The sequence below is a fragment of the Gobio gobio genome (genome assembly GCF_949357685.1).
Source record: "Gobio gobio genome assembly, chromosome: 15".
NCBI lineage: Eukaryota > Metazoa > Chordata > Actinopteri > Cypriniformes > Gobionidae > Gobio > Gobio gobio.
The window spans coordinates 5,709,294-5,725,809 of NC_137108.1; the positions used below are offsets into that span (position 1 = coordinate 5,709,294).

Below are 16,516 nucleotides of genomic sequence, written 5' to 3' on the forward strand. Positions count from 1 at the left end.
CGCACGCACGCACGCACGCACACACACACACACACACACACACACACACACACACACACACACACACACACACACACACACACACACACACACACACACACACACACACACACACACACACACACACACACACACACACACACACCCTTAACAAGAAACGATCTGTCACATGGTTACACATCTTGTGTGTTCTGCTCAGCATCAGTTATCAGAGCGTGTGTACATTTCTCTCCTCAGGGGACAGACACAAAGTCTCTGCATGTGTGTGTGTGTGTGTGTGTGTGTGTGTGACAATAGCGGGATATGAGGGAATGGACAACAGGGGCCAACAGTTTCCTTTTCTCCTCACCACTAGCATTTCCACGACTTTTCACCCAGCTCACAATTATTCACTTTCATCCTGAGTCAGTTTTATTTACCTCAATCCATTTTGTGTTTATCAGAAAGCACCACTCAGACATTCAGAGTTCAGTCAGAACAATCTGTAATTTAATTTGCACTGACGCAGCAAACCGGATACTGAGTTTATGAATCACCAATAGGTAACACTTTATTTGGATGGTCCAATTTAGACATTTGACTAACTATGAGTAACTTTACCAACATGTCAACTAGCAGTCATGAGTATTAGGCTGCTTTCACACCTGCCTCATTTAGTTGGGTTGAATCGTACTAGAGTTGTTTTCCCCTTTGGTGTGGTTCGTTTGGGAACGTGATCTGTAAAAGTACTGATCATTTTTGGACTAAACCAGCTGCCATAGTCAGCTGCGCTGTGCATTATGGGATGAGGACGTGTTTGTTGACAGTTTGCACCATTGATATACATAATAAAGGCTAGATGTCTCGTCCGCGCTGCTGGCCAATGGAGGTCGACGTCAGCACCTGGCGGCCATCTTGTCACAGTCAGCTCGCTCACTCATAACATTGTGTTTTAATGGTGCATGTACTTTTTAAATAACCATAACTTGCTAAATTTTCTACCGATTTTCAAACTGTTTGGTTTGTTATAAATTTCAGAGATGTAGTTATGACACTGCATACTTATGAAAAAATATTCATAATTTGTTCAAGCATCCATAATTATAGCCACGTTAATAACGTTGACCAAACCATTTGTAAATCCGTCAAGATTTCAGTGAGATAAGAGTATTCGTGTTCTTGCAGATCATCAGGAACCACAGAGCCCTGCCTGTGTCAAGATGGCCGCCGGTGATGACGGTAGAGACTCCGCCGTAAGACATCTAGTTTTTATTCTCGCGGACAAACTTGGAGAAGTGAGGAGGGGCGGAGACTCATAGAAATTTGGTCTGATGACCATATTCATGCCCGTAGGCATAACTGCCAAAGGTCCAGAATTTAAGTCTGTTTTTTGTAATAAACAGGTGTTATTTTAAGAAAGGACGGCCAATAATTAGACTCCGGACCCCTGTATTTTTCCGATGTGTAGGCAATAAATGTTGTGAAATAATTGCCTATAGTATTACTTTAATGCAGCAGATATTGCACAGCACCAAGATCTTCTCCTCTGAGCTGCCTCGTCAAACATTTAAGAGGACCAATCAAAACAAAGTAGGCGGGCTTTATGTTCACTGAAATTCCAGCGCGACGCTTCAGTAAACGCTCATAAAGTGCGAGATAAGATGCAAGTAGCTAAACTAAACATTTCATATTTAGCAGCTGTTTTAGGAATTAAATGTTAGGGCATTTTCACACCTGAAAGTCCGCACCAAGGTCCGAACCGAAGTTCATGTTTTGATACATTTTATACATTCGGTTAGTTTTGGTTTGGTTTCACATTGCCATCATGCGAGTGCACTAAAGAACTTTACATATCGCATATCGTTGCCACTATTGAACAGTGCGCATTGCTTGACTATTATACATTTTCAAGCTTTCTATACACATATTTCTCATGTTTGTGAGACAAGTATCTGCTGAGTTTGGGTTTATTTGAGACGCGCTCCAGTTCATGTGCAAAGCATGTGATCGCTCCCGCGATTATTGTCTGCTATAGACTATTTGCTTCTTATTTATTAAATTCAGGCAATTATCTGATTAAACGTTTATTAAAATTAAGATACAATTTATACAAAACGAAATTCACATTAAAGAAAGGCTTTCTAAGCAAAATCATACAAAAATTTCTTTCAAAATCATTTCTGACCTTCTGTCTTCTGACATATTGCGCATCTTTTAGCCTAGATTAAATTGAAAAATAACATTATAATATTTAAACATAAACAGGAACTTCCTGTAAATGGTCTGAAAGTATGAACCATACAGAAAATGCTTTCACACTAGAAACGAACCGAACCTTTGTTCAGTTTGATCCGGACTGAGACGACCTCTTTTCGTCGGACCAAATTTCGTCTGTTTGGTCTGGACCTGTAATTTTGACTCGGACCAAACTGAAAAGTCAGAAAATCCGGACCAAACAAGGTAGGTGTGAAAGCGCCCTAAAACTACAGATAAAAATAATCAGGCAAACTAATAAACCTTTGTCTAATTTTGCCATATTTAATTTAAAATAGGTATATAAATAGGAAAATCATATTCTTGACTTGTTATCTAATAATGAGGACCCTACGTATATAATTTACGTGATTTAATGTAATAATTAGCAACTGTCAATGTGAGAGGACAAGAAACATTAACAAATCCCTTTTCTTCATATAAAGCATATGATTAATAATGAATGTGTACATATTGTGAATGAATTTTTAAAAAAACTTAGAAAGTGATTAATAAAAATATATTCTAAATATAAATTGCCCCTATGTTTTGTTGACTGCTTTAGGAGGGGAAGAGAGAGCAAGATAAGGAGAATGAGAGAAAAAAGAAAGAGTGATGGAGATGAAGAGAGAGCAGGAATTGACAAATAATCTACTGCCCTGACTTGGTTTTAAAGCTATTTCTCATAATTTTTTTGGCCTTCAAGCGTATTAGAATGCACATATGTAGATCAGAGAAAACTAATATTTCTCAGGGGAGCATGCCCCCCGAAACCCCCTAACTACCTGGGGAGTGTGTGTGTTTGCAGCAAAGTATAGGCCAAGTAATTAAAGCACCTGTTTCCTGACCAATTATACGTTAGTGATCCTACAAATGTACATTTAGTGTCTTCTTCAAAACTTCATGTTTCACAACATGAAACAAACACACGTTACCTTCGAGTTCTGTCACGTGAATTTGTGATTTAAACTTTGTGGGGAAGTTTTGATGCCAAATAACAGTGTGTGTTTGGACTGAAAAAGGTGGTACATGATCTTGGTTAGTAATTTGACAACATTGTAGTAAATATGATGTGAAAAAGGTCCACTTTTTGGGCAAAAAGAGCACCCTCTTTCACTAGGCTGGCTACGGGCCTGATATTAGGTCCCAACTTTCGAAAACTCACAAGAACAGCGCGAACTCCGCTTGAAGTGACGAGCGATGCGCGCTCGCCGTTTGTAGCGCATTAGAACATTGTTTTCAAGCCAGATCCACGCTTCATTATAGAAATGCATTGTTTGCATATTGTGGTGTATACAAACAATGTAATAGATTATGGCCAGGGACAAAACCAGCCTGCGCAGTCGCAGTTTAGGAAATACGCCATGGCCAATGAGTGATGTGGATGTTGTCATGTGACTGCATTTTGGTTAGTTTCAACTGGTTCGGACCAAAGCAATCAGTGTGGTGTGAAAAGGAACCAAAAAAGCTGAGAAATGCTACAATGTATAATTGTTTGCCCTTGGTTCGGACCAAATGAACCGAACTAGAGATGTGAAAGCACCCTTAACTGTCTGCTTAATGTTGCTTTGTTGCATTCAGTCAAATGTGACGAGGCATATCTCGCCCTCGGATTGAAGATAACAAGATGAGATGCCACTTTGTGACTGCACATCGTGAACACAAAAGCCCCTTTCACACTGAGGTTCTGGAAAATACACTGATAATGTGTCCCGGGATTGTTTGGTTTTGGTTCATTCACACTGCCAGTGATTTTCTGTGCATGCGTTCACACACATCCCGTAAAGACACGTGACTTCAGGATGTGACATGTTATCTCTGCAGTGTCTTAAAGGGACAGTTCAGCCAAAAATGAAAATTAGCCCATGATTTACTCACCCTCAAGTAGGGTTGGAAACCGAGAACCGGTTCTTATGCAGAACCGATACTGATTTTTGAAAAATACCAGAACCGCGGGGAATTCCAAAGTTTCGGTTCCGAAAACGGTTCTGGTGCAATGTGTGTGTGAAACGCTGGGAGCGTATCCTTTAATAGCGAGCGACAGCTCACCTCATCATGAATATTAATTACGTTTCCAGGAGTGCAACCAATTAACGCAGTTCAGCACTGAAAGCCCTCGCGCTACACATTCACGCTTTTGCGTCAGATATTTTCGCATGGTGAAGAGAGTCACAGGATTCATTTCCAAAGAATGAGTGACGATGAAGCAAAATGTATCACATTTGCATGTTATATATATATATATTAGGGCTGTCAAAAGATTAATCGCAATTAATCACATCCAAAATAAAAGTTTGTGTTTACATAATATATGTGTGTGTACTCTGTTAATTATTATTTATATATAAATACACACACATTCATGTATATATTTAAGAAATATTTGCATGTATATACTGAATATACATTTATAAAATCTACAATATATATATATATATATAAAAGTTTTATATATAAAAATAATATTTTTTTCTTAAATATATACATGCTTGTGTGTGTATTTATATATAAATAATAATTAACAGAGTACACACATATATTATGTAAACACAAACTTTTATTTTGGATGCGATTAATCATGATTAATCTTTTGACAGCCCTAATATATATATATATATATATATATAGAGAGAGAGAGAGAGAATTACATGTAATGCTGAATTACCATTTATTATTTACAAGTTCACTGAATAACTGAATTACTATTAACTTAATATACAACTAATTAATAAATATAACTAATAAATATAATTTATAACTTGGTTTTATTCAGAGACAGAGAGAGAAAATGTAATAAGACAATTTCAGAGGTGTTCATTGGAACATATTTAATTTTAATGTCCGTAAGTAAACATTTTTTTTGCAAGAATGGCTTAATTAATACTGTAATATATGTTCAATACAGGACTTTTTTTGATATTGCCAACCTGTAAATTAATTTGAGAGAAAGTAATAAACACAAAAAGGATTGTTTGAGTTGCGTATTGTGCCTTTTTCCTTTACCACTATTTGTTTAATAATTTTAATGGAACCGGAATCGTTAGGCGGAACCAGAACCGGAACCGGAAAATTTCTCACAATTCCCAACCCTACCCTCAAGTCATCCTAGGTGTATATGACTTTCTTCTTTCAGACGAATCAGAGTTATATTAAAGAAGTCCTGGCTCACCCAAGGTTTATAATGGCAGTGAATCTATCCACCATAAAAGTGCATCTATCCATCATACAACTGCTCCACACGGCTCCGGGGGTTAATAAAGGCCTTCTGAAGCGAAGCGATGCGTTTGTGTAAGAAAAATACCCATATTTAAAACTTTATAGACTAAGGGCATTTTCACACCTGAAAGTCCGCACCAAGGTCCGAACCGAAGTTCATGTTTTGATACATTTTACACATTCGGTTAGTTTTGGTTTGGTTTCACATTGCAATTATACGAGCGCACTAAAGAACTTTACATGACTCACTTGTGTCCACTCGTCTTCATCTATGTGAGTTGCATCTGGACAGTGATTGGTTTGTAAATGTACGTGCGTCTGACGTCAGCGTCTTTGACAAGAGTGAATGAACGGACGCATATCTTTGCCACTATTGAACCGGGCGCATTGCTTGACTATTTTCTTTTCATTACGTTTAAAAGTGGACATTTCAAGCTTTCTATACACATATTTTTCATATTTGTGAGACAAGTATCTGCTGAGTTTGGGTTTATTGGCAATTAGGCAATTATCTGATTAAACGTTTATTAAAATTAAGATACAATTTAGTGTTAGACCGATATATCGGCCGATATTTGCGTATTTTTACGTGTATCGGCCGATGTAAGGCTGCTGCGTTCACCAATATTTTTTCCCCTGCATTATTTACAGACAGGCGTCCACAGGGCAGCTCTCACCGTCTTCAAACTCTCTTGCTCTCCCTCGCGCATATTAATCAAAATCAATTGAGAATTGACACGATGGTAAAAGGTGGAAAGACTGAAGTTTCACGTGGAGCATTGGGAGATTTTTTCCTGAATTACCGCTGGTGTTTCTCTACAAGAGATTAAGGAAAGTGCACCTACACTCTAAAAAATGCTGGGTTAAAAATAACCCAAGTTGGGTTGAAAATGGACTAATCCAGCAATTGGGTTGTTTTAAGCAAACATTTAACCCAACCGCTGGGTCAAAACAACCCAATTGCTGGGTTAGTCCATATTCAACCCAACTTGGGTTATTTTTTACTTATTTTTTATTATTAGTGTAACCATTAAATGACTAGGTTGTAAATAGTTTTAAATGAAGTATAGTACAGTCAGTGTGCACTTTATTATGCTGCTTGCTTGTTGATACTGTGAGCAATAGTGTAATTATTTTATTTATGCTTAAATATTTATTTTCAGAATTTATTTTCACCACTGAACTCTTTTATTTTCTTCTTGTTCTACCTCACCTGTTTTTACTATTTGTTAAATATAGTTTTTTTTAGTTCAATAAATGTTCCTTTTTTTAAATTGTAAATTTTAAATTGTTTTCATCCTGATCATGGTGTCATTTTTATGTTGTAAATTGAGGGAGCAAAAGCAGTATCGGCTCCAAATATCGGCTCAAGAAAATCGGCAGCTCGTATCGCTTATCGGCTAAGGCTGATGAAAAAAAATCGGCATCGGCACAAAAAAAAAAACAATATCGGTCGATCCCTAATGCAATTTATACAAACCGAAATTCACATTAAAGAAAGGCTTTCTAAGCAAAATCATACAAAATTTATTTCAAAATCATTTCTGACCTTCTGTCTTCTGACATATTGCGCATATTTTCACTTTTTATAATCAAGGTAGCCTAGATGAAAATGAAAAAAAATAACATTATAATATAAAAAATAAACAGGAACTTCCTGAAAATGCTTTCACACTAGAAACGAACCAAACCTTTGTTCAGTTTGATCCGGACTGAGACGACCTCTTTTCGTCAGACCAAATTTCGTCTGTTTGGTCTGGACCTGTAATTTTGACTCGGACCAAACTGAAAAGTCCGAAAATCCGGACCAAACAAGGTAGGTGTGAAAGCGCCCTAAAATAACTAGCGTCCGGAAAAGATTAGATTTACCTGAAAAAGATAACGCTCTGCTTATTTCTGTTGTATGTTTCTCTTATTGTATTTATCTATGTTTGTAATTTGTTTGTTATTTTCTAACTCACTTTTATTGAACTTTACGGCTTTGGAAACATGAGGATGAGTGAATGTTGAGGGGGGCGAGTCTGTCATACCTGCCCAAAGTTCAGAAGCTAAGTGTGGACACATGGGAGCCGCCATCACACAGAGCGCCGCCAGAGCCTCCTCGAACTCCACGCTGTGCAGAACCACCCGAGCCGAGGCTTGCTACAGTCAGAGAGAGAGCACGGGACGTTCACAAAGCTCAATCGATCAGTTGAATTTCCAAGCACATTATTCTGAAAGACAGTCGACTTACTGAGAGTGTGTTGGTCAGGCCCATGAGCCGAGAGATGGCCGCATTAAACAGGAAGTCCTCTGTGAAGTGACCTGTGACCTGTCAACAGAATCATCAGGCTTAGTTTCATTCAGAACAGCTTTATATCAGCATTTCCCACACTGTTTGTAGTACTTGAAAGGAGGCGAGAGCAGCAGCTAATTTGCATTTTTCTCACCCGCAAAAAGTTACAATTTTAACATGCTATAAAAATGATCTGTGGGGTATTTTGAGCTACACACTCTGGGGACATGAGAGACATATTTTACATCTGGTAAAAAGGGGCATTATAGGACCCCTTTAAATGAGCAAACGTGCTAATGCCAAACTCAATTCTGAGTGTAAGTTGAGCCATCCGAGTGCTTCATGTCGCTGTAGAGCATTTCAATTCAGCAGGTGCTTCTTAACCCTCTGGTGCTCTTTGGTCATTTCTGACCGGAAAATTTTCTGTTTTGAACTTTTAAAAATCACAGCTTCATCGGAATGATATGAAACTTGGTGACTTTTCTAGCATTAGGTATGTAAACACACTAAAAAAAATTGGGGTTATGATTCGAGCATGCTAATTGGTCATTGTCTTTGGTCATAAATGACCGACCATAGGAAATGAATGGGAAATCGGCAAAAACACAAACATTCACTGAATATTTGTGTGTATAATCTACAAATCAGCCACAATGCTGAAAAAAAGTACACAGCAGTAAAGGGGTGACACTCTAAAACATCAAGAGTGTGATATTGACACACACACACACACACACACACACGCACACACACACACACACACACACACACACACACACGCACACACTTATACACACACACACCTATGAAAAACTGAGCCTATGAACCACTTTTTGAATTTTTTTAAATCACAGCTTCATTGGAAAAATATGAAACTTGGTGACTTTTCTAGTATTAGGTATGTTAACACACGGAAAGATTGAGGGCATGATTCGAGCATGCTGATTGGTCGTAAAAAAAACAATCCCACTTGTGCTCTTCGGTCAAAAATGACCACCATAGGAAATGAATGGGAAATCTGCAAAAACACAAATTCACAGAAGAAAAAAATCAATATTTCTAACAAACAAAAAAATATCTAAAACTTTATAATAAATAGTCTTTGAGATTTTTTTAATATTTATTCAAATCCATCAACAACAAAAAAAATCAATAAATGTGTTCAAAACAGAACTAGGGAATTCTCAAGCCTCTCCATAGAGGCCTCTAGTGGTTACACCCATGGTTGCAGGATTCCTTAAATAATTCCAAAACAGGGCGCTAATCTGCCTTCCAAAAAAAATATTTTGAAGGCCTAGTCTCTTTTTTAACCTGAAATACTGCAATAATAATATATATATTTTTTTAATTACAAATAAAAAAAAAGGTATAATTTTCAATGGCAAAAATAGACCATAATCATTGCATAAATATAAAAAAAAATACCATCAAATCCTCTCAAAATACAATATTAAAAAGAAAAAATATTATTGAAAAAAAATAAATTGCATTGGTTTTACTGGGGTGGAGGAAGTTTAATTTTTAGGTGTCCGGTCACTTATGACCGGGAAGACAACCAATGCAACCCCTAAACGAAGAGCACCAGAGGGTTAAAAGGCAGTTGCCTATGTAGTGTTTCAGAGCTTGAAGGTGCCTCGTTTCTGCCTGAGAGGATGGAGGTTTCTTCACTAATAAAGCCTGATGTGAACACATGACCTCTGCTGGTGGAAGCTGCTCCATTGTCGTGGTTTGAGACTAGATAACCAGTTTCCTTTGGATAGTCCAGATCAGGAAGGCTCCACATCAGAACGGAAAGAACAACAACTATTCTCGAGAGGCCCTGACCGAAGGAAGGACAGCGGCTTTTCCCGGCAGAAGATCAAAGATCGTGAGGCTTAGCAGCTCTGGATTAGATCCAGTACAGTCCAGAGGCAAAATCAATCTCAGCCCTGGAGAGGCTATTTATACTGGCTATATATACACACTCCACATGTAACATCACTTTCCCACTGCACACACCCTTTCATTTACTGAAGAAACGGTTCAAAACGAAAAACATGCACCTCCATGTCATTATACACTAGCTTACTGTTTAAAAGATTGGGGTCTGTAAGATTTACCAAGGCTGCATTTATCTGATAAAAATACAGTAAAAACTGTAATATTGTGAATATGTTTAAAATAACAGTTTTCTTTGTGAATGTATAGTAAAATGTAATGTATTCCTGTGATCAAAGCTGTATTTTCATCATCATTACTCCAGTCTTCAGTGTCACATGATCCTTCAGAAATCATCCTCAAGAAACATTTATGATTATTATCAATTTAAAAAAACAGTTTTGCTGCTTCATATTTCCATGTAAACTGTGATACTGTGATGCTTTGATGAATAGAAAGTTCAAAACAACAGCATTTATTTGAAATAGAAATCCCTTGTTGTAACATTATAAATGTCTTAAAGGGGTGGTTGATAATGATTTGACTTTTTTAACTTTAGTGAGTGTGTAGTGTCGCTGTTTGAGCATAAACAACATCTGCAAAGTTATGACGCTCAAAGTTCAAAGCAAAGGGAGATATTTTATTTTATTTATTTTATTTTATTAAGGACTACAACGGGCTTCCTCCCGGGTTAGTGACATCACTAACCCTGAAATTTACATAAACCCCGCCCCCGGGAACACACACACCAAAGGGGGTGAGATTATCATGACAGAATATGCTAATCAATGACTGAAGATCGTTAACTCATAAATTCGTCAACTATCCCTTCAGAAACGTCCTGTCTCGTTCTACATGTTGTCACTTCTTCTTGAGTCTCTCCATCATTGTCCGACTCCGGTTTGATCATAAAAGGCTGAACAGGTTCATTGTGTGTCTGCATGAGGTAATCAGAGCTGCTAACTGGAGCTCTTCAAGCTCCGCCCCATGAGCAGCAGCTCATTTGCATTTAAAGGGACGCACAAAAACAGCAGCTTTTTGCTCACCCTTCAAAAAGTGGCGATTTTAACATGCTATAAAAATGATCTGTGGGGTATTTTGAGCTAAAACTTCACATACACACTAGAGGATAGAGACTTATTTTACATCTTGTAAAAAGGTGGCAATCAACCACCCCTTTAACTGTCACATTCTTGCTGAATAAAAGTATTAATTTCTATTTGTTATAGTGTAAACCTATTTGACTTTCTTCAACAGAAAACAAAAGCAGACATTTAGCCGAATGTTCTTTTTCAAACAATGACTGTCAAGCTCCAAAAGAGCCTAAAATGGGTTTCGGGTCAATGGACTTCTTTATGACGCTGTTTGTCCTTATCGGTTCCAGATGTGGATATTATATGCGGTTGAAGGGATAGTTAACACCAAAAAAACAAAAACAAAATCCCATGATTTACTCTCCCTCAAGTCATCCTAGGTGTATTTGACATTCTTCTTTCAGACGAACACAATCAGAGTTATATTAAAAACGTCCTGGTTAATCCAAGCTTTATAATGGCAGTAATAGTTGCTCTGTTTTTGAAGTCCATAAAAGTGCATCTACCCATCATATAACTGCTCCACACGGCTCCGGGGATTAATAAAGGCCTTCTGAAGCGAATTGATGGGTTTGTGTAAGAAAAAATATCCATATTTAAAACTTTACAAACTGTAATCTCGAACTTCCGCCAACTGTCCTGTGTATGGTGAGAACATGCTAGTTCTCGCGAGAACCAAGTTTTCTTCTGCTCTATCCTCCACGTTTCCTCATTCGTCACCAAACTATTCCTTTCATTGTAAAACATTTTTTTTTATGACCAATAATCATAGCAATTCATGTTTTTCCTTTATTGTAAGTCAACAAAATAATTTGACCAATTTCAATTACATTTTTTTTATTCCTAAGAGATTCAACTAGACCAGGAGAAGTTGAAATGACTAGAACAGCCTAATTCATCATACCTACAAATTTAAGGCTTAAAGGGTTAGTTCACCCAAAAATGAAAATTCTGTCATTAATTACTCACCCTCATGTCGTTCGACACCCGTAAGACCTCCGTTCATCTTCAGAACACAAATGAAGATATTTTAGTTGAAATCCGATGGCTCAGAAAGGCCTCAACAACATTTCCTCTCTCAAGAATCATAAAAGGTACTAAAGACGTCGTAACAAAGTCCATCTCACTACAGTGCAGTGTTAATTTTGACAGCAAATTTTGATTTAGTTTTAGTCATAGTCTTTTGACTAAAATGCCATTTAGTTTTAGTCATATTTTAGTCACCGGAATTGTTTTTAGTTTTAGTCGACTAAATATCATACGATTTTAGTCGACTAAATATACAGTAGATTTAGTCGACTAAAATCTAATGAGTTTGGTTAAATTGTAATACAATAAGCATTTAAGCATTACACTTGAACTGACATTTTGACATCATTTTGTTTTTGACATTAAAAATAAACTTTTTTGTCTGTTTTTTTAAAAACATCTATATAGTTTTTATAACGTTGTATTTCTGTTTTAGTCAGTTGGCCATATCAGGTTAAGCCAAAGCTTCAAATAAGTTTGTTTATTTATTTATTTAATTTCAGTTAACATTTATTTAATTTCAAGTAATGAATATGTTTTAAAGGTTTTAGTGAACTATTATAACCCTGATACTTTATTGAATATGTGTCAAACGCTGGTTATTCCTCCTGACTATGAATTAAATGGGAATGAAATTAAATATAGTTTATTGTGTAACCAAAAACAAATATATAATGCGTGACTTTTAATTACAAACAAGCTCGAAACACACATTGACTCTTATTTTGAAATGTCTGCGCCTCTATTGCAGTTGCAGGAGCTCATTCAAGTTCAGGAGATAAAATATTCGTTGTTACAACCGTCTAAAACATATATCTATATAAACATGGTAAAGTAAACATTGTCATTATTCATCAGCATTAGTTCATAATCAATTGCCTGGCATAAATGTGTGTTATTGATTGATTGAGCCGCTCTGGAGCTGGATTGGGGATGAGCCGTGTTTTCCAGCGGTTAGATCAGTTCAGATCAAATGTGCTCATCTGTGACACAGATCATCAGTTCTGACTGGATTCTTCCCTAATCCACCCTCACTAACATTCTCCTCTCGTTTTTATTTGTTGATGAAAATGACAGTAGGTTTTCGTCATTTTTTATTTAGTTATCGTCTCGTTTTCGTCAGTGAAAAAAAGTTGTTGACGAAAATTATGACGAAAATTATTCGTCAACGAAATTAACACTGGTAAAGTGGTTCTGCAATCATTTTATGAAGCGACGAGAATATAGTAAAAAAAAAAACAAGAAAAAAACCAAAACGACTTTTTAACGAAAAATAACGACTTTATTCAACAAGTTCTTCCGTCTGGGCCTTTGACGAGAACTCACGACACATGCGCAAGAATATGACGTAGAGCTGGAAGTGAGGAGCTTTGTTTACAAGCAGAGGAAGACGTGCCGTATCTAAGCTGTTGAATTCCACATTGATCGTGCTTTAGGTCTTGGCGTAGTGCTCAAAATGGGGCTAAAGTGTGCATTTCCTGGATGCCCAAACCGTGAGAAACGAAAAAGTGCACGTCATATTCTCGCGCATGCGTCGCGGTGCTTCATGAGTTCACATCAGAGGCCCAGACGGAAGACAAGAATTTGTTGAATAAAGTCGTCATTTTGATTTTTTTTGCGCACAAAAACTATTCTCGTCGCTTCATAAAGTTATTGTAGAGCCACTGTAGAGAGATGCGGTTTGTAACGACGTCTTTAGTACCTTTTAAGGGTCTTGAGAGTGTAAATTTCATTGCTGCCAATTAGAGTTGTTTTTGGCGGCCTGTTTTAATTTTAGCTTTAGTCTAGTCTTTGTGTCAAGCTGTCATTTTAGTTTTTATTAGTTTTAGTCACGTTCATACTCTTTTTAGTCTAGTCAAGAAAACTGATGACATTTAGTCAAGTTTTAGTCAATGAAAATTGTATTTTAGTCTCTTTTTAGTAATGCAATTCTATTTAACCCAGTCAATATAGTATAAGTACATATTATAGACAAAACCAAAATCTTCTTTTAGCCAAACCCATTTCAAACAATGTTATCTTATTATATTATTGTTACCTTACAGAGTCAAGAATACATCCATTCCAGACACGGAAGATGCTCTGATTTGAAGTGACAACATATTTATTTTACCAACTAAACATGTTAGAAGTACACACACATACATTTAAATAAAATAAATAAAAACATTGAGATGTCTCTTAAGGTTTGTGGTGTTTTTTCCTGTGATTTTTGTGGCCACATTTCTCCCCATCTTTTTCCACAACACCCGTTTTATTTTCCACTTCAATGTAATAAAAGTTTTTCCAAATGTCTTAATAAGAATAAATGCGTATTTAATTTAATAATAGGAAAATAATATCCAAATTATTATTTAATTATTTAAATCTGTTTAAAATTAGACCCACATTATAGTTAAAATGTTTTTATGTCTTGTATTTTAATCTCAAAATAAAGGATGTCATTTTATTCCACATGTAAATGAGCGGAAATAAGTGAATACAGCCTCTTATTCGCTTATGAGGCAATCATAATGCTGCCGTTATTTTAACATATATAATTGCTGCCGTTATAACGGCACATTTCAAATGTTTACGTGCTTTTCTTTCTTTCTTTTTTTTTGAGCGGTGATGAAATATCTTGCTCTTGTAAATACTTGCCAATATTTCAGTAATAAAGGTCTAGATCTTTAAAATGCATCCAAATAACAGCGAAGCACAGCCGCACGGTGCTCTGCAGTGGCCAAAAAGGATATAAACAGTGAATTCTGAAGTGATCTATTATTGAAAACTCAGAGATGTGGATTCAGACGGAACCACACGACCTTGGTGTTTGTCAAACAGTAATTAAGTTAGGTCATTCGGCTGGAGATTTTTACACGGGTGGTGGGAGAAAAACACAGATATTCTGGATTAAGACGACAATAAAATCCCTAAAGATGAACGGAGGCCTTACGGGTGTCCAACGACATATTCAGAGCTTACCGTACAGTACATTCAGCTTTGGGAGGAAAAAATGTTTTTGTAATATCCTGCATGAAATATTGGTACTTTCAAAAAATCAATTACAACCCAAGCATATCTAAACAAACCAGAATGGAACAAATACAGATGGGAGCTGTAGTGACCCCAACTGGTCAAAGAGTGCAACACATTACTCAGTCTTTCATTAATACTAGGGTCTGTCCAAATACCCACACTTGACCACTCGTCTAATTACATGACGCATTTCCTGTATTTGGCCCAAGTGTTCAAGACGTCTGCAAGTGTGTGTAGAACTTTTGAATACCCGATGGGACACACTTTAAGTGGTGTTTGCAGAGCTTTATTTTGATTTTCAATACTTTGCATTTTAAAATAAACATCTAAATGTCTGTTCAGTAGTCCCCATGTAACAGAAGACACAATTTAACAATTGCGGTGCTTCTAATTAAGTGATAAAAAGCAGTAGCAAATGAACAAAATACACACAGCCTACTCATCTTTGCACAAATAAAATGTGCAACAATTTATATTTTACTACCAAATTATATGCAATATCGAATTAATTTAACTTAAAGTGGAATGTTGTACTGGAGATCTCACGATATCAGGGCACATGAGTTCCCGAACATGATGCATGATGGGATACGCATAGCTTTGAATACCACTCCGAAGCAGTATTTGGGATCGAGGCGCGGCACTTTGGCATTTTTAAGACATGGGACAGTCTTGCACACTTATTTTCCTATAGCGTGCATGTGCTCTCAAGTGGCCAAGACCGTAAGTGTGGGTATTTGGACAGGCCCCTAGTTAAAGAGCACCTATCATGGAATTTTGAAATTTACTTTTCATGTAGTGTGTAACATAGATCTAAGTGAACAAAAACATCCTGCAAAGTTTGAAATATGACAGTGCACCGTATATATAGTTATTTTCTTTCAAAAGTAAGAGTCGACTCTGAGTCATTTTTAAGAATCGTTAGAAGACCGAAGCTTTTTCTCTGACTAGATGACGTCAACTTGTCAAGTTATTTGAATACGATACGCCCACTTATTGCTCCAAGACGCCAGTGAAAACTAGAAAACATCATGGCCACGAGACGCCAGTGAAAACTAGAAAACATCATGGCCACGAGACGCCAGTGAAAACTAGAAAACATCATGGCCACGAGACGCCAGTGAAAACTAGAAAACATCATGGAGACGAGACGCCAGTGAAAACTAGAAAACATCATGGCCACGAGACGCCAGTGAAAACTAGAAAACATCATGGCCACGAGACGCCAGTGAAAACTAGAAAACATCATGGCCACGAGACGCCAGTGAAAACTAGAAAACATCATGGAGACGAGACGCCAGTGAAAACTAGAAAACATCATGGCCACGAGACGCCAGTGAAAACTAGAAAACATCATGGCCACGAGACGCCAGTGAAAACTAGAAAACATCATGGCCACGAGACGCCAGTGAAAACTAGAAAACATCATGGAGACGAGACGCCAGTGAACACTAGAAAACATCATGACCACGAGACGCCAGTGAAAACTAGAAAACATCATGGAGACGAGACGCCAGTGAAAACTAGAAAACATCATGGCCACGAGACGCCAGTGAAAACTAGAAAACATCATGGAGACGAGACGCCAGTGAAAACTAGAAAACATCATGGCCACGAGACGCCAGTGAAAACTAGAAAACATCATGGCCACGAGACGCCAGTGAAAACTAGAAAACATCATGGAGACGAGACGCCAGTGAAAACTAGAAAACATCATGGAGACGAGACGCCAGTG

The 16,516-nt window shown here is 37.1% G+C and overlaps 1 protein-coding gene across 1 annotated transcript in view; it reads right to left on the reverse strand.

The window, feature by feature from the left end:
• lars2 (leucyl-tRNA synthetase 2, mitochondrial) overlaps nt 1-16,516 on the reverse strand; it is a 192,980-nt gene that overhangs the window by 17,723 nt on the left and 158,741 nt on the right. Inside the window, exons 18-19 of the mRNA XM_079836140.1 lie at nt 7,682-7,759; nt 7,479-7,590 (exon numbers count right to left, since the gene is read on the reverse strand). Coding sequence (XP_079692266.1) covers nt 7,479-7,590; nt 7,682-7,759 — 190 coding nt within the window. The remainder of the gene's footprint in view (nt 1-7,478; nt 7,591-7,681; nt 7,760-16,516) is intronic.